Here is a 17,256-nt window from a genome sequence, read left to right as displayed (position 1 = left end):
TGCAGAGGAAACATAAATAGTGAAATGCATTTATTTATTTATTTTTAGAAAAAAAAAACACGTTTAGAAAAAAAAACTTTATAACAAGATTTTTTGCATCTAAACGGGGTCAACAGTGCTTGAAAACTAGTCACATGCATAACAAACAATGCTGTTCAAAACTCTTTTTAACAGTAGAACAGTCTACTTCAGGACTTGGTTTCGGTTTCATTTTGAAGAGTGAAAAAAAACAAGAAACATTGTACAAACTCGCTCAATCTCTGCCTGCTGTTCCAGCAACTCGGTTATAGAAGAATGCAACAAAGGCTGGATCCTTCTCCTCTAAGCTGTTCAAAAAGGCATTTCTCTCCTCCTCACTCCATGATTCAAACCACTGAGTCCACAGCCTTAACTGGCATTCAAAAATATTAGGTGGGCGATCATTCACCTGAAATGCAGAGACAAAGAAGATATCCATGTTATCATACATATGAACCTGCTTAGCATGATCTGATTGTGTCAGATAGATGCATAAATATATCCATTAACAGCTGATAAAAGCTGATCTCGATTTTCCATAAGTAATCAACACGACTCAAGTCCATCAAGTAGCGTCTTGTAAGAGAAAAGCATGTTTGTAATAAATTCATTATTAAGATGTTTTTAACTTCAACCTGTTGCTTACTGCTAAAATATATATCCTTTTCAAGTCCTTTTTCCATAATGCTGCTTTCTTGAGTGAAAAATCTGTCTCATCTGAATCAGGAGAGAAATATGAACAAATCAAGTGGATTTTTTTTTAAATAATCCAGAATAGATCTAAACAAATATGTTGGTGGATCTTAATGTGAGAGGAAAATAGGACATGGACTTTCACACTGGAGGAAGTGTTATTATGGATGTTGGACTAGTATTTTGTCCGAAAGTGTTAAAACACAGTAATAATGAATTTGTTTAAACTGAAAAGATGTTAACTGAAGGACAAGAGTTGTGTGAATTACTAGGCTGTGGATTATTATGATGTTTTTAATCAGTTGTTGTTCTGACAGCACCCGTTGACCACTGATGAGCAAGGGATTTAATTCTACATTTCTCCAATTCTGTTCATTTTTGGGTCAGCTATTCCTTTACGTACAAGAGTATCACACAATGAAGAAAAGGGCATCTTAAACACCTGCAGTGTGTTGAGTTGGTCTAATAAACTGGACACCTTTCCAGGCACAGCCTTTGAAATCAGATCTTCCAGGAAGCGTTGCTTCTGGACAGCGTTCCATCCTAAAAACCAACTTATTACACATCGTTGCTCCTGCAGCGTCACGAAAGACAGCAACACAGAGTCTTCTCTGGAGCCCACATTGAGGGATGTGCAGGACAGTGCGTCCAGACGTTGGGGAACAATGCCTCCTGAAACAGGTGGAAAGTCTGTGATGGAAACTGGGGGAAGAGTTGACCAACCCTGTCCATCAGACATCCCTAACTGTGTAATGGTGTGCTTGGAGACCTGAGAATGGGACAGATCTTCCACTGCAGAGGGCATCATGGATCCATCCGGCTGGCCCGAGCCTTGTAACGCGTGGTGGAACCAGGCCATTTCTAACAAAGACAGAAAAAGGAAGATCTCAGCTGGATTATCATGGATGGTACTAAAAAATAACTCTAAAAGAAACTGGATGTCTTAACGTTGCTGAGCATTTTAATAACTTTTTACACAAACTGGAACACTGAATAAACCACGTTTATGCTTTTTAACATACATCATAAAACTGTTAGTTTTGTTTTGCATCGTACCATACGTATTTACACGTATATATTACTTCCTTGTTATGACACACTATGCATGCTAACGTCAGACAGCTAGCTGACCAAAACAAACGAGTAACCTCCATTTTTAAATATTATTTCACTCAAAATGTCATTCTAAAGAAAACAATACCCTTTTCTTAGTTGGACTTGTCGCCTTTCGTCGAAAACAGCATGTAGATGCTTTCTACGTCGGTTACCAGATGGGAAATAATCTCGACTGAGCCGTGAAGCTCAAAGCGAGCCGTGAAGCTGTGTTGAGTAAACCGCTTGCATCGGCTCCGAGTCTGATACAGACCCCCTGGCTCTGCATATTAGCGATGGTTCATTCGTGAATGAATCTTTCTTTTGATCGGATCTTTTCACAGTGTTCACAAAACAGATCTAAACGTCTTGCTCACGAATCAGACTGGATGATTCGTTTATGATATGAACTGAATCAGTCGAGTCAACGACTCAGCGAGAGCCGGTACACGTCTGATTCACACATAGGCTAAACATAGCAAGGATTGTTATGATTAGATAGGATTGATTGCGAAATGAATTGATTTTAAGATGGTTTTTAAAAACTGATTTACTAGAACGGAAACCGATGTGCTGAAATGAATTTGTATGCAGAATTTTAAAAATTCCATATTGAATTTTTTTCTTTTTAAGAATAAAAAACACGATTTTCACACTATAGAGGAAACTGTTGTGTTTAGACCAATTTAGACCGTGATGGGCAAAACAATGGTTGACTAATTTCAGTATATATTATATTAAGTAACATATATTATTGAGGAAACATTTCATGAGGTAGATTGCCTGGAGATTAAAATACAAACGGTAATATTGGAGGACTAATTTCAGTATAAATCTTAATGATTACACATATTATATGCAAGAATATATCCAGAATATAAATGCCAAACAAGATGTTAATAACGGTTTTAATGGCATCTTTCTTTGCCTTTGCAATTGTTTTATGTTGAACTGGAAACTTACAAGAAGCAATTCAATCATGTCCAGCGTGGTTTAAGCATATTGATTCATGGTTACTGACTGTTACTTTGTAAAACACCAAACAACAACTTTGAGGTTCTCTCTGTGCTTCCACTCATTCCACTCCCCCTTTTCCGGAAGCGCTCGTGGCGCGCTGACGTCGGTGGGGAAGGCGTTGCGGTCCTCGTGAGCCACAGAACGAGCGAAGGGAATCAAGATGGCGGACCTCGAAGACGTTACACTGGACGGGAGGCCGCTGCATTCGCTCCGGGTGGCGGATTTGAAAGCGGCATTGGAAGAAAGAGGGCTTCCAAAAAGCGGACAGAAGAATGCACTCATCAAGAGGCTTAAAGGGGTGAGTGGAAGTTGCTGTTTTCTCGTCTCCGCAGAGTCCGAGGACCGTGATTCGGAGGCCGAGCGTCGGTGGTCTCTCGCTAACTGCTAGCGCGCACTAGCTGGGGTGCTCATCCAGTTTGTTAGTGTGTTATAATATCATCCCGCTGTTGCCTATTTATGTGTGTGGCGTGCAAAAGCGCCGTTTATTTTCCATGCATGCGAGTTTAGGGAGGTCGCTGAGAGTTCAGGACTATGCGGTTTGTGTTTACAAATATCTGGATGGACGTGAGCTGTGAAGTTATCGGCGGGCTCGCGCTTTGTTAGTGCATAAGGTGTTAGGGGGGTGGGGGTTTATGATACGGGGACGCGCTTGCTAAAAACTATGAAATATTAAGTTATTGCAAGATTAAACATCTCTTACTGCGTGAACGACATGTGCTTTTTTAATAAACACTGAAGTCGTATCGCTGTTGCTTTGCGTCGGTGGGAGGATTTGATTGATTGATGTGCCGCAGATGCTTTGAAGTTTGATCTGAAGTTGCTGTTACTGAACGGATGTAAACAAATCTCCGTCTATCACCGTCTTGTTCTTATTTCGTGCACTTGCTTGTTTCATATATAATTGAAAATTATCAGAAATAATCCATATGTGTGTTTTAATAATGATTCATAAATAAGTGCATGCTTTTTATATCTATACTTATTTTTTCCTTATTTGATCATTCACTCTGATACATACACACTTTAAATATTAATGAATGATGATTTCTTATGTATGTGTCTATTATGTACTCTAATTAACACTGTGTGTTGTCCAAGTACTTATACTTGTTACCTTTGCTGTGAGGTGTGCACAAGTATTTGGTGTAGATAATTAAGTATGTGCTCCTGTCATTCCTCGTGCAACAGGCTCTCATGTTGGAGAACCTTCAGAAAACCTCAACTCAAAATATTGGCCTTCAACCTAACTCCCGGGTGAGCTGAACTGCAATGTTTTACAGTATGAACAAGCATCTTACTGTTTGTTCTTGTGTGGATGGCTTAACTGCTCAAAAAAAAAAAACATTTTGGATTAAATGTGTGTTTATTTAGATTGGGGAGGAAATGAGTCAGAACAGCTTCATTAAACAGTACCTGGCCAAACAGCAAGAGCTTCTCAGGCAGCGGTTGGAGAGAGAAGCACGGGAGGCAGCTGAAACTGATGGTGAGTATCTGATAATAGTGCAAATAAACTTAACTTGTACCAGTGTGAGTGGTTTTTCTTTTCTTTTTTTGAAGCTGCATGTGTGTGATGCTGTTAACCAGCAAAAATGCTGCATCCTTGTATAAATGATGGTAAAGGTGAAATATGGAAACACTGATAAATTACAAGTACTCTCAACATATGCTAGTTGTTGTGTAATTTATTACAAATGGTTTTATTGAATGATGATGAAATAACTTTTTCCTTTGATATATCTCCTAGAATTTTACTCTATACTTAAATAAAGTAGTTGGTTTTCCAGAGACCATTCAAATCAGTGTACTATGAAAATGATTGATTGAAAAGATGGGAATTATGAAGTTGTATATAACAATTTTTGTTGTTAAAATGTAACCTAGATATATAGATATATTTATACAAAATAGATATGTAAAAAAATTACATACTGTTTTTAATTATGAAATACTAGCTTTTCGAACTTTTAAATTAAAGTGCTGTTTAGTCTGTAAACATATGTTGTTATGGTTTATGTTATTTGTTTTTATTTTTAAGGAACAGACCATGAAGACCACACAGAGGCAAATGACAGTATTTGTGCTGCCCCTAACCAGGTTAGAAATATTATCAATCCCCTGCTGCTACAGTGTTTATTCTGGTCTTGGCCACAATTTCTTTCAAAATGTGTATTTCAGTTTTTAATTATGCAAGGTAAGGTTAAATATTCTCCAGATTTTGTTTACTTTGGATTAAAAACAAAGCCATTTTTGGGTTCTGAACTTACCTTCTGTGTCCAACACATATTTCCACCAGGATGTTGCTCCCTCTTTAGCTGACCAACACAAAGGAGGTACAGCAGTGTCTGGGGGATTTGGGGTGACTGGGAGTGAGAGTGTTGAGCTCACAGAAAAAGAAACCCCTGGGCAGCCGTCCCCCTCCACACCTGCCAAGCCTAGCGCAATAGCCTCTTTATCTGTGCGTGTTGTTGATGAAAGAGGACCAACTTCAAGCCATGTACCAGCTGACAGTGATGACGGTGAAGGCGGGGATGACAATGATGACGATGAGGAGGAGTGGAACGCCAATGTTCAACGGAGCCGTCGAGCACAGCCTCCAAAAAGCCAACCGGTGAGGGAAAGATCTGGTAGCTCACAGCAACAGCAGCAGCCACCCCCCCAACACATACCTTTACTTTCACAGCAGCTCAGACAGCCCACTCCTCCTCCATCCCCTCCTCCTGAACTCTCTTTTCCACTCCCAGACACACCTAAACAGAGCCCACCTAGTCCTGGAGAGTCCCCGTCTAGGCAGCGCATATCTAGTTCTTCAAGCTCTGGTAGTTCAAGTAGTGACAGTCGTAGCAGTAGCCCTGAACCAGCAGGCGACTCCACAGAACGCAGACCAGGCCCACTGACCTTACTGGCACGCAAGATGGAGTCTGAGGGAGCTTTCTCTGGGGCAGGAAAGCATGATAGGGAGGGAATGGATGGACACAGAAGCCACCATGAGGGGGTTGTGTCTGCAATTATGCACACAGCTAATGCAGCTTCAGTTTTGTCATACCCTAGTTCAGTGATCTCAAACCAAGGTGTTGGTGTTGTTAGGTCAGTGATGGTGGAAAAGAGTGATGGAACGAAGCAGGTTGAGAGTAGCCATCTTTTATGGGAGCAAGAAAACAAAAAGAGGGAAAGACCACGAGAACAACAGAGACAGCTGAAAGCCCTAGAAAAGGAGAAGGCATTGGAAGAAGAGCGAGCACAAGTTTTGGAACGGGAAAGACAGGAACAAGAAGAAGCTCTGAAACGAGAGAGGGCTTTACAGCGAGAAAGGGTAGAGAAAGAAAAGGCCTTACAGCAGGCGAGGGAAGAGAAAGAGAAGCTTGAAAGAGAACAAGCTTTGGAAAGAGAGAGAGAACGATTCGAGAGAGAACAAGCTCTGGAACGAGAGAGGCAAAAAAAGGAGCGACTGGAGAGAGAGAGGCAGGAAGCTTTAGAGCGGGAGAGATTGGAGAGAGAGAGGCTGGAGAGAGAGAGGCTGGAGAAAGAAAGACAAGAACGAGAACAAGCCTTAGAGAGGGAGAGATTGGAGAGAGAGCGGCTTGAGAAGGAAAGACTAGAAAGAGAACAAGCTCTAGAGAGGGAGAGATTGGAAAGAGAGCAGCTTGAGAAAGAAAGACTAGAAAGAGAACAAGCGCTAGAGAGGGAGAGATTGGAAAGAGAGCGGCTTGAGAAGGAAAGACAAGAACGAGAACAAGCGCTAGAGAGGGAGAGATTGGAAAGAGAGCGGCTTGAGAAGGAAAGACAAGAACGAGAACAAGCGCTAGAGAGGGAGAGATTGGAAAGAGAGCGGCTTGAGAAGGAAAGACTAGAAAGAGAACAAGCGTTAGAGAGGGAGAAATTGGAGAGAGAGCGGCTTGAGAAGGAAAGACAAGAACGAAAACAAGCGTTAGAGAGGGAGAGACTTGAGAAAGAAAGACTAGATAGAGAACAAGCTTTAGAGCGGGAGCGATTGGAAAGAGAGCGTCTTGAGAAGGAAAGACAAGAACGAGAACAAGTTTTAGAGAGAGAGCGATTGGAAAGAGAGCGTCTTGAGAAGGAAAGGCAGGAACGAGAGAGGCAGGAAAAAGAACAAGCTCTAGAGAGGGAGAGGCAGGAGAAAGAAAAGCAAGAAAGAGAGCAAGCTTTGGAGAAAGAGAGACTGGAAAGGGAAGCTGCTTTGGAGAAAGAGAGACAAGAAATGGAGAGGGCCAAAGAACAGGAAAGGCTGGAGAAAGAGAAGGCTTTGGAAAGAGAACGGCATGAAAGAGAAGCCGCTCTCGAACGCAAAAGGCAAGAGCAAGACAGAATTGAGAAAAAGAAAGCAGAGGAAGAGCGAGAGCTAGCTTTGGAAAAAGAGAGAGAAGAGCAGGAGAGGGCTTTAAAAGAAGAGCAAAAAAGAGTCCAGGAGGAAAAAGAAACGGCTTTGAAACATGAAAAAGAGGAGGAACGGGAGAAAGAAAGAGAAAGTCGTCTTCCTCTGTTGAAGCGTGGTCGTGATATCGGTGGTCTTTCCTATCCAGTGCCCCATGCTGCTTCTCTGGAACGTCCAACAGAGAAGCCAGACGAGAGTGAGACTGGTGAACCTCAGAGCACTGGCAAAGATGCTGGATCTACAGAGCCTGTCCCACAGCAGTCACCCATAGCTGCAACACAACTGTCTCCTCAATCTTCTTCTAAGAAGTCCCGCTTCCTTAGAGATACACCTCTGACAACTCCTCTCCCATCTTCTCCAACTTCTGTGCTGAAGAGACCTCGCACTTTCTCAGATAGCCCAATGCCACAAGCCCCGTCAATTCCATTAACGTTGAAATCTAAGGAAAAAGATGCTGCTCATGTCCGTCAAACATCAGTCCTTGTTTCAGTCCCTCATGAACTTGAGAGCAAAACCCTCAAAGTGTCTGCCCAAACACATGCACCACAGGAGGAAGAGAAGATGGAGACATCAGAGGATAGTGAGGCAAGCAAAGACACTAAACGTAAGACAGTCAGAAGAGTTGAGGATAAGGAGAAATCTCCTTTACCACCTCCAGAGGAGAAGAAAAGAGGAAGGGTAAGGGAAAAGAAAGAGGTGGAGAAGAAAGTCAGTCAGTCATCATCCTCCAGTGATTCATCTTCATCCAATTCTGATTCTGGGTCTTCATCCTCCTCACGCTCCTCCAGTTCATCATCATCATCAGAGGAAGAGGAGAAAAGTCATTCGACTTCAGATGGTAGGAAGGTGAGTGGTTCGAAGGTTTCTCATCTTTTCCCGTTAGGCTTGCTCGCTCTTGCTCTCTTTAAACACTTTGGAGACATTGTTCATGAGCATTGTAATCAAGTGTCAGAATTTATCTATAATTTCATGCTCTTATTTAAGTCACTGGTGAAATAAAAGACAGAAGAACATGAGCACTAATAGATCTAGCATACGGGGCATAAAGTAAATAATAAAGATTGCCTGAGCTATTAAGATTTTTTTTTTCCTATTTCGAGACTCCACCTTTTAATTCTTGGCTTTTTTTGTGTGTCTCATTTTCTTCTGAATGTGTAAATTACATAAAACGTTCAGCTTTTTGTTCATTTTGCAAGACCATAAACTTCTAAAATTTGAGTTCTAAAACTGAATTCTAAACTAAAGCACTACAATGGTGGGTAAAACATTAAAAGGAACATTCCAGAATCTATATTCACAGTGCATACAAATAAATACAAATTAAGGAAAGAGTTGAAAAATGCTTTCATTTTTATATAATTTCAACAATTGTTTTTAATTCACTTATTTATTTAGTTTGTTATACATGCAAAATGCTTTTTTTACATGCACAACATTTTAAGCATATCTTAAGATTACTTTCTATTTTCCTCAGTCTAAAGTGGTCCAGAAAGATTCATCTCAGGCCACGAAAAAACTTGGTCAAACTGTGGCTGAAAAGCCTCCAACCGCCCAACGCAAAAAAATTGTCTTCACAGAGCAGGAAGAAAAAGACATGGGCAATGAGGATGTCATACAAACCAAGGTTAGCAAGCAGTCCAATTTAAAAAAAAAAAATGAATATGGTTCCAACACCCTACATCTAGTCAGAGTAACTGTACTTTCATTGGCTCAGTCTGTGCAAGACACTGAACAAACCTTTTTATTTACTCTACTTTTTCTATATATTTTAGAAACCCTGTCGTGAACTACAAGATGAGAAGGAAACAAGGGGAAGAAAGGACGATATCGATGAAGATGACACTAACAAAGACACTACCAGGTCTGTCTACATTCTACTTTGATTATATTTGTACAACAGATATCAGGGATTGAATGAAAACCATATTCTAATGCAGTTGAAAAGGGATGGCTATAAAATATGGAGATTGTGTAGTGGGTTAAGATGAAAGAATTTGATTGACAGTTTTAAGGTCTTCATGTAAAATGTGAAAAATTAAGTGAAAAGATCTGCCTGCCTGAGTCCTTGTGTAGTCAATTTATTGAACCCAGGAAACGCATACAAATTGTATCCTGTCACTTGCAATTATTGCCCTGTTTTGTCAAGGAGGCCAGTTTGATCCAGTCTATCAGCAATATGCAATAATTCTTTCTTTGAATACAAAAACTAACAGCAATGTCGAAACATCAAAGAGCTAGTGTAAATGCTGTTTATGCTACACATATTTTACTTATATCTTTGCACATTAAACTGAGGTAAGAGAAGAATTTTACAGTTACATGCATCACATTTAAAAAAAAATCTAAATAGACATGTGAGATAATGCAAAATGAGATGGAATTGTAATTGCTGTCATCACAGTTCTGTATGTTGTCAAAATAGAGGTTATAAATGGCTGTTTTGATTAATTTGCATATGGCCGTTTGTTCTCCTGCTTCAGATATTACATTTATGAGATGGAATGAGACATAATTTTACCCCTCTGATTCACCTGCATTTATGGATAAATAATGGAGGAAACCAGAAAACATACAATCATTTAATTTATATATTCATCTATATTGTATAATTTGCGTCGAAACTCAAGATACAATTAAATCAAACGAATCTGCCAATCATTTTGAACAGTTTGATCAAACTGATTCACCTAAAATTAATCGGACTTTCCAATACAATATAACATAACATAACACGGTGTTACATTACACTGTTTCAAACAGTTACTATTGCGCTACTAATGTAGAAAAGTTAATGGCGTCGCTAGCATTTTAGTTCCTCCAAAAAACGGCATGTAGATCGTTTCAAGAGCACGTTATTGAATTCGTGTGGATTAAAAACAGGCAGTCAGTGCGGCTGCCTCTCAGCCGGTGATAATGGGGTCCTGCCGCAGTGAGTCTCGCGCACCTCCCTTTCTCTCATCTAAACATGGATGTAGGCTCCTACGCGTTTGACCAATAAAACGGGGCTCAGAGTGGTCCGTTAGCTTTGGGCGAGCGGTGTTCAGTGAATATGCGAAGTCCAGTCCGTTTGTAGTCAATAGAGAAGCGCGGATAGGTGCGTGATCTCAATGCATGACGCTGCTCGACGCAGAGGAAAGAGAGATGATGCTCGGCGCTACACTCATGTACTCGCATCCCTCAATGCGGCGGAGCGGTTTTTGTCATGTCTCTCTGTGTTAATAATTTTTTAGTATCAGGGTGCACTTTATATAAAACCGACTCGTTTTTTGTTTCTTTTGTCAGCCATTTGAACGATCTAAAAGAGATTTTAAAAAGAAAAACAGTAACGCTTCTCCACGCGTGTCACTTCACTCAGCGGGATGAGCGCTACATTTAGTCGAGATGTAGTCTGGAGCTTTAATTCGGAGGTCAATGTGAAACTGCATTCGCAAGGTTATAAATATACAGCATAGTGTTCGTTTAAAAGTGTCATTTCAGTAGGCTTGACCATAGGTACTCTCTTTTCCCACAGACAGGTCCTGGCCAGGATTTCTAAATTGCCTAAAATATATGGGTTGTTTATAGTCAGTTTATTCACGCTCATGTTGTTTCAATCTGTATGACTTTATCTTAAATGGAAAAGAGGATGAGATGTTAGGCAGATTATTAAATTAAGTCACAAGCACTTTCATTGCATTTATTTTTCCATACAATGAAAGTGAATGGAGACTGAGACTCTTATTTTGCCTAACATCTGTTGTGGGTGAGTAAATAACAATTTATCCCTGTAAAAAAAGTTACTGTGGCTATAGCAAATTGAGGCTATTTTTTTACATACTCCTCTCCCCCCCCCCCCTTTTTTCTCTTTGCTTCTGTCTTTCTCAGTGTTGAGGTGAAGGAGGCTGTCATGGCGGAGCCTGAGAAGGTTCCAGAGAGCAGTGAGGAGGTAAGAGCACAGAGGAGTGCTGGGCTTACGCAAACTCTAGCAGTCATCAGTTATCCCCCACATTAAGAGGCAGACAACATTTTATAAATGGCTGTCAGCTTTCCCCTTTATTTTTCAATACAAAGGCATTATTACAGGTACATACAGGCATTACTAATTATGTTCACTTCTACATAAGCTAATTTAGCAGCCCTATGTATTGTTTGCCCTTTTTGTGGTCACAGATGATGTTGTGTTAACCTTTGCTGAAGCTGTCCTAGACAGAAGCAGCAGGGGGCACTATCTCACTTTGGCTGATGTTTAAAACCCCCTTGATTGCTTTGTTGTAAAGGTGCTCATGCTTCTTCCATTGCCCTTATTGGTACCTGCATACAACTACTGCTTCTACTACAGCATCTGTTCCACTGTCTCCAATCACCATGGCTTTACCCGATAAACCCTTGAGTCTGCTCTGCAGTGCAACACACCAGGCAACAATGCTCACGTTTCCTCAATGGCTTGGCTGGAAGCACCTGTTGATTGGACTGATAATGAAAGGCTGAGTAATGTGGGTGGGATGTTTCGCTGAGTGTCTCATGAGCCTGTGCCAGTTTGGCTCAAGATGGCAGCAAGGGTGGAAATGAGGTTGCCAGTAACCATAAACAAATAAATGGACATCTTCAGAACTGTTCAGCGTGACTTTTTTTGGCATTGATGGAGACCAATTCCAGCGACTCACCCAGTTGTTCGCTATATAATGGGACTAGTTTATTTCTTTATCCTGCGGAAAAACCATGATGTGTTGTCTTAATTCCCAAGGAAATTTTGAACTCTGATATCATTGCACTTTAGCACAACAACTGGATGTGCAGGATTTTACTGCTTTCTAATTTTTCTGAGGACTATCATGATCAAACCTGACTGATAGTTTGAAAATGGACTTGATCTGTTTCATTGTTTTGTGGCTGCTTGACTGAAACTGCTTCATTCAACCCGAACAGACAGAAACCTTGTACAGTCTCCCTCGTAACATGGACATCTTCACAAATAAAACCGACGGGAGTTTGAAGCGACTCGGTCTTCTGAAAGCAGTTTGTTTGAAAAACTACACCCACGTTCCGTTTTCATGCCAATACGATGGACTTAAAAAAAAAAAAAGGACACTCAGAGCCTCTCAAACTCCACCCACATTGTTCTACATAAGAGTTCCTCTGCCAGCCTGCTCCCAGATCTCTGCCCAAACTTCCCAGCCTTCTTTGATTGGACTGTTGTTGCCTAGATACAGTGCATGCAGACGTGCGATTGGGCCATTCCCAACCGAGTGAAGAACATGTGTCAATGGTACCGGGAAATAAGTAGTCATTCTCCATTTTTTACTTTAAATGTTTTGCCTAGACAATACGAATAATTGCCAAGAATCCCTGGTAATCCTAGACAACAGGATAAAAAGTAGATGTATATTTATACATAAGGGCTCTGCAGAGCTAATGTAAAAACAAGTGTTTTTGTGTAGGAGAGGACAAGACTGCATCTTCAGAGCAGAAATAGATTACATAATAGAAATAGATGGATTCTAAACACATGAAGAACATGCGCACAGTGTGTGTACACACACCCTGACTGAAGAAGTGGTCTTTCCTAATAGATATTCTTTCATATCTGTTTACTCAGTTCCTTGTTGATGGCTCACTTTCTTTTGGTCTCTATTTGTTATTCAGTTTTATCTTCTTCATACATGCACACACATTTTTCCACACTCTGAATCTTGTGCTTTCTTCCCATATATACTATCTCACCTTTCCCCGGATCTTGGGTGTGTTTGTTCTCTTTCAGAGCACCACGCCAAAGACCTTCTCGGCCCGAAGGATTTCTCTCGGCAGTGAGTATCTCCACGTTTCCCCTGAAGTGATTAATTTGGAGAGATTATTCACTGTATACACTCCTGTTTAAAAGATGTGAGGTTGTGTAATAATTTGTTCCAGTCTTCATTGTCACATGGTATTTCAGAAATCATTTACCAATATTCTGATTTGGTGTTCAAAAACATTTCTTATTATAATTGTTGTGCTGCTTAATTTTTCTGTCATCTGTTTTTAGAACAGTTTGATGAATAGAAAACTTAAAAAATTAATTTAAACAATTTTACTGTAACTTTTTAACAATTGAATGCATCCTTGCTGTATTAATATCTTTAAAAAAAAAAGTTTTGTTGACCTGCAAACTCTTGAATAAGATATTTTACAGAGTCTCAATAATATATTGGTGATAAGTATGAAATCCAAAAAGCTGTAGAATCAAAGATGTCGACGATGGCCATATGCTGTCTTCCCTCAGGCAGCAAACCGTCTCCTGGGGTGGTGAGTTCGGAGGGAGAAGCGGAGGCCGCAAGCAGTGCTGGTGCTGGCAGGAAGAGAAGATGGGGCTCCAGTACAGCTGTCACTGCCAAGAAACCCTCCATCAGTATCACCACAGACTCTCTGAAGGTCTGAAAAATAAGAAATAAAAATTAAAGAGTTTTTCTGAAAAAAAAATATCCACACCAAAAGTCATCCTTCATCTGATTAATAGTAACATAATGCATTCTTCATTCTTTAGTCTCTTATACCAGACATCAAGCCTGCTTTGGGTCAGGAGGCTGTGTTAGACCTGCATCCGGAGGAGATACAGCTCTCCGGGGAAGAGGACGGAGGAGAGAGGGGAGACCAAGACCTGAAAATTAGGCGAACTGTAACACAGGTGCATGTTTTTCCTCTTCTAGAAGTAAATATGTGTGTTTGATTATTTTTATGTTGGAATAATCTTTTGTTAAAATATCTATCCCCCACCCCCATCTGAACAGGTTGTGCCCTCTGACACACAAGAGAATGGACAGAAAGAATCTAAAAGAAGTGAGGACGAGGAAGAAAGAAGTGAAGGGCAGGATAGGATGAGCCAAGAGGAAAAGATGGAAAGCTCCATTCAGGTTTCCATGGAGACAGATCCGTTGTCCCCCGGGCGAGACGTCGATATAAAAACGGGTGAGAATTGCAAAAGGAACATTGAGTTATTAAAAATTGTTTGTGTGTGTGTCCAATAGTCTGACATTGTGTTCCATTGAAGCAGAGTCTGTTTTTAGCCTCTCTTACCCTTTTCTCCTATTTTGTTTCCTGCTTTAAGTCTCTCCCAGTGACACACTGATTCGGCGTTCCATTAGCCAGCAGAAGTCAGGTGTGAGTGTCACCATCGATGACCCAGTCCGCACAGCCAAACAACCCTCTCCTCCTCGTGGCAAGATGTCTAACATTGTCCATGTCTGCAACCTGGTATGTGTCTTATATATACACACCACACACACACACAGATGATTCTGGAAGAGGGGCTACATGCATAGGGATTCATTGTTCCAGGTTGATTGACCACAGGCTTCTTTTCTATTGTTTCTAAGGTGAGGCCGTTTACGCTGGGGCAGTTGAAGGAGCTGTTGAACCGCACAGGGACTGTAGTGGAGGACAGCTTCTGGATTGACAAGATTAAATCTCACTGTTACGTTACAGTAAGTGTCCTCCCCGCATCCCTCCGGACCTTTAGTTTTTTTTGTGAATTTCTTTTACTTACCCTCTCACTGTTTTTGCAGTACTCTAGTGCAGAAGAGGCGATGGCCACTCGTACAGCACTACATGGGGTTAAGTGGCCCCAGAGTAACCCTAAATTTCTCAATGTTGACTTCTGCACACAAGAGGAGGTAAGGATTTTATTTAATTGGGGGAGTTTAATGATGAGATTCGGGTTTCTTTTTTCTTTTCTTTTTTTCCTCCTTTTTTTATGGAAACTAATTCTCCCTCAATCCTGGTACATTCCATCAGTTGGACTTCCACAGGGGTTTGGGTCCAGCAGGCGAAAAGCCAACAGAGGAGTCTCGTGGGGCGCTAGCTGCTGGGCCTGGCCGTCCCGTACCCCCTCCTCTCCTACCAGAGCGTGATCAGTGGGCAGAACGAGAAAGGGAAATGGAAAGGAGGGAGAGAGCTCGTGCAGAAAGAGAATGGGACAGAGATAAAGTGAGAGACTTCAGCAAAGCTGGAGAGGAGCGTGAAGCTGGGGCCAGAAGATCACGTTCACGAGATCGTGAAAGGCGGCGCAAGGAAAGAGGGAAGAGCAAAGAGAGGAAAACCGATAAGAAAGGTGAGGAAAATTTAGTGTAAAAGTCCCTCAGTCACCTTTTGTGCAGTGGAGTAAGTTGTTCTGGTTTTTATTATTGGTTTGTTTATTGGTATTTATTTAAGGAGTATTTTATTGATGTGTATTTATATGTAAATTTCATATATTAATGTATTATATAAATATTTAATTTATTATTTCTGAACTTAAGATGATATTTAAATAGTATATTTTAATTTCATATTTAAAAATTACATATATGTATTGTCATTGTTATCATTGTTATTTGACATTTGTATTAATATATGTATCATTCAATTATTTAATTACAATTTTTTAGCATTAGAAATGCTAACTTTTAGTGATGTTTAAATTGTATAATTTTTTATTTAATTTGAAATGTTAAAAATAAATGTCTTATAAATATATTAAAATCCATTACTAGTAGTGAACTTTCTTTTGTGTGTTTTTTTTTTTTTAGAAAAAGTAGCAGAGGATCCACCTGCTAAACTGCTGGATGACCTCTTCCGCAAAACCAAAGCGGCTCCATGCATTTACTGGCTCCCCCTCACTGAGGAGCAGGTATTTTTGCACATTTCAGTTACTTATTAGCTTTTTAACTTTTTTCCCCCATTTTTATGATGTTATGCCAGTGCACAATACCCAACGCACTTTGCATTGCAGGCAGCACAGAGGGTAGCAGCTCGTGCTGAGCGTATGAGGGAAAGAGAGAAGAGGAGGAAGGAGATGGAAGAGGAGAATAAGAAACGTGAGGAGGAACAGCGAGAAAAGGTGAAGACTAGCGTGCCCACCGGAGGGGAAGGTGACCGAGACCGTGACAGAGAACGAGATCGAGACCGAGGTCGAGAAAGGGAGCGAGAGGGGGATAAACGGAAGGAGGGATACCGTAGGCCTGGTGGAAACAGTGCAAGCGGGAGCAGGAGGTCACGAAGCCGCAGCGACCCTCCACCAAGAGAACGACGACGCTAAGGGAAGTCTGGAACTGTCCACTTTGTGACCCCTGTTCCTGTATTTGCTGTAACAGCTCTATGCCTACCTTCCTGAGGACCAACTCAGACTTTATAAAAACACACTCATTCACACACTTTCTGCGTAAAGACACACGGGTGCACTCACACACACTGGGACCACGGTGGTGCTGTGTCTCCATGTAGACTCGTCTCATTGTCTCTTGATTGAACTTTAAGACCCCTGGTATTCATTTCTCTGTCACAGTGTTAATGGACTTCCGTTATAAGTGGGTTTGACTGCAGGACACCCTCCAGGTTTGGTGACATCCTCTTTCTCCTTCGGTGTAGTCAACACAGAACTGAAAGAGTGATGCTAGATTCAGAAAGGGATATTCTGAAAGGCTTTGGTGTGATTTAAGTCCTGATCACTACTTTGCGTTTTTCTCTTGTTTTCCTCATTCCTTGTAATGTTTTTTGTTTTGGTGCCGAATTTCCTGTCTTTTTACCACCTTTTTGCTGTTACCAGGTTGTCATTGGAGAATGGGATGCATATTTAACCTTTTCACATTTGGTTTTAAAAATTTTTTTATTATTGTTTTAGCATAAAAGCTGACATTTTGTTTTCTTAATTTTTTGTTTACTCCTGTAAGTGATGAATGTACAAATAATAAAAAGGTTACATCTAAGAACTGAAAACCAGTTCTTTCTCCTTTTTTGTTGATCAACTTTTAATGTCTTACTGGAGTTACAAGTCTCCATCGCACATGATGGAACCCAATGTACCGATTCATTTGACAGTCGCCCCACTTTTATTTTCAAGCTTATTCTGCCACTTTAATTTCTGTTTGTCTGAAATAACTTACATATTTCATGAACAGTTTTATGAGTTTTATTTGCTATGCTTGGTTGCATCAGAGCAAGTTGATGTTTCTAGTTTTTGGCCTGCTATTTTAAATCAATCCTAACTATACAGTTTTAACACTTTTTTTTTTTATTTAGACATTTTAATAGTTATTTTTTATAACAGTGTATTTTAG

At 40.5% G+C, this 17,256-nt stretch overlaps 2 protein-coding genes across 6 annotated transcripts; one reads left to right on the top strand and one right to left on the bottom strand.

Annotated features, from left to right (window-relative positions):
• Positions 1–17: 17 nt before the first annotated feature.
• c2h14orf119 (chromosome 2 C14orf119 homolog) lies at positions 18–2,899 on the bottom strand. Of its 2 annotated transcripts, none has more exons than XM_026289712.1 (3): positions 2,767–2,899; positions 1,154–1,572; positions 18–427 (listed from the first exon to the last, which is right to left on the bottom strand). In XM_026289712.1, exons 2-3 carry the CDS (start codon positions 1,568–1,570, stop codon positions 254–256), a joined length of 591 nt encoding a protein of 196 aa, XP_026145497.1. In that variant the 5' UTR covers positions 1,571–1,572; positions 2,767–2,899; the 3' UTR covers positions 18–253. The 2 variants fall into 2 exon arrangements, with proteins under 2 accessions (XP_026145497.1, XP_026145487.1); XM_026289702.1 differs by lacking the exon at positions 2,767–2,899 and adding an exon at positions 1,913–2,193.
• A 6-nt stretch (positions 2,900–2,905) lies between these two features.
• Positions 2,906–16,915, top strand: LOC113119896 (apoptotic chromatin condensation inducer in the nucleus-like). 4 transcript variants are annotated; one of them, XM_026289609.1, is made up of 19 exons: positions 2,942–3,118; positions 4,009–4,074; positions 4,192–4,303; positions 4,856–4,914; positions 5,114–6,832; positions 6,896–8,056; positions 8,685–8,834; positions 8,983–9,071; positions 11,075–11,135; positions 12,948–12,993; positions 13,449–13,597; positions 13,710–13,850; positions 13,954–14,131; positions 14,271–14,416; positions 14,539–14,646; positions 14,728–14,835; positions 14,957–15,272; positions 15,730–15,830; positions 15,933–16,915. In XM_026289609.1, exons 1-19 carry the CDS (start codon positions 2,981–2,983, stop codon positions 16,236–16,238), a joined length of 5,154 nt encoding a protein of 1,717 aa, XP_026145394.1. In that variant the 5' UTR covers positions 2,942–2,980; the 3' UTR covers positions 16,239–16,915. The 4 variants fall into 4 exon arrangements, with proteins under 4 accessions (XP_026145420.1, XP_026145410.1, XP_026145394.1 ...); XM_026289635.1 differs by having other exon boundaries at positions 2,906–3,118; positions 4,862–4,914; positions 5,114–8,056; XM_026289625.1 differs by having other exon boundaries at positions 2,910–3,118; positions 5,114–8,056.
• Positions 16,916–17,256: the final 341 nt, after the last annotated feature.

This window comes from Carassius auratus, chromosome 2, assembly GCF_003368295.1.
Source record: "Carassius auratus strain Wakin chromosome 2, ASM336829v1, whole genome shotgun sequence".
Lineage (NCBI taxonomy): Eukaryota > Metazoa > Chordata > Actinopteri > Cypriniformes > Cyprinidae > Carassius > Carassius auratus.
This window is presented reverse-complemented; position numbering and strand designations above follow the sequence as displayed.

Coding starts and splice junctions, on each gene's coding strand:
- c2h14orf119 (XM_026289712.1), bottom strand. CDS start 1,570: ATGGCCTGGTTCCACCACGCGTTACAAGGCTCGGGCCAGCCGGATGGA. Junction 428..1,153: donor ACCAACTCAACACACTGCAG/GTGTTTAAGATG, acceptor TCTGCATTTCAG/GTGAATGATCGCCCACCTAA.
- LOC113119896 (XM_026289625.1), top strand. CDS start 2,981: ATGGCGGACCTCGAAGACGTTACACTGGACGGGAGGCCGCTGCATTCG. Junction 11,136..12,947: donor TTCCAGAGAGCAGTGAGGAG/GTAAGAGCACAG, acceptor GTTCTCTTTCAG/AGCACCACGCCAAAGACCTT. Junction 14,132..14,270: donor AGACGTCGATATAAAAACGG/GTGAGAATTGCA, acceptor TCCTGCTTTAAG/TCTCTCCCAGTGACACACTG.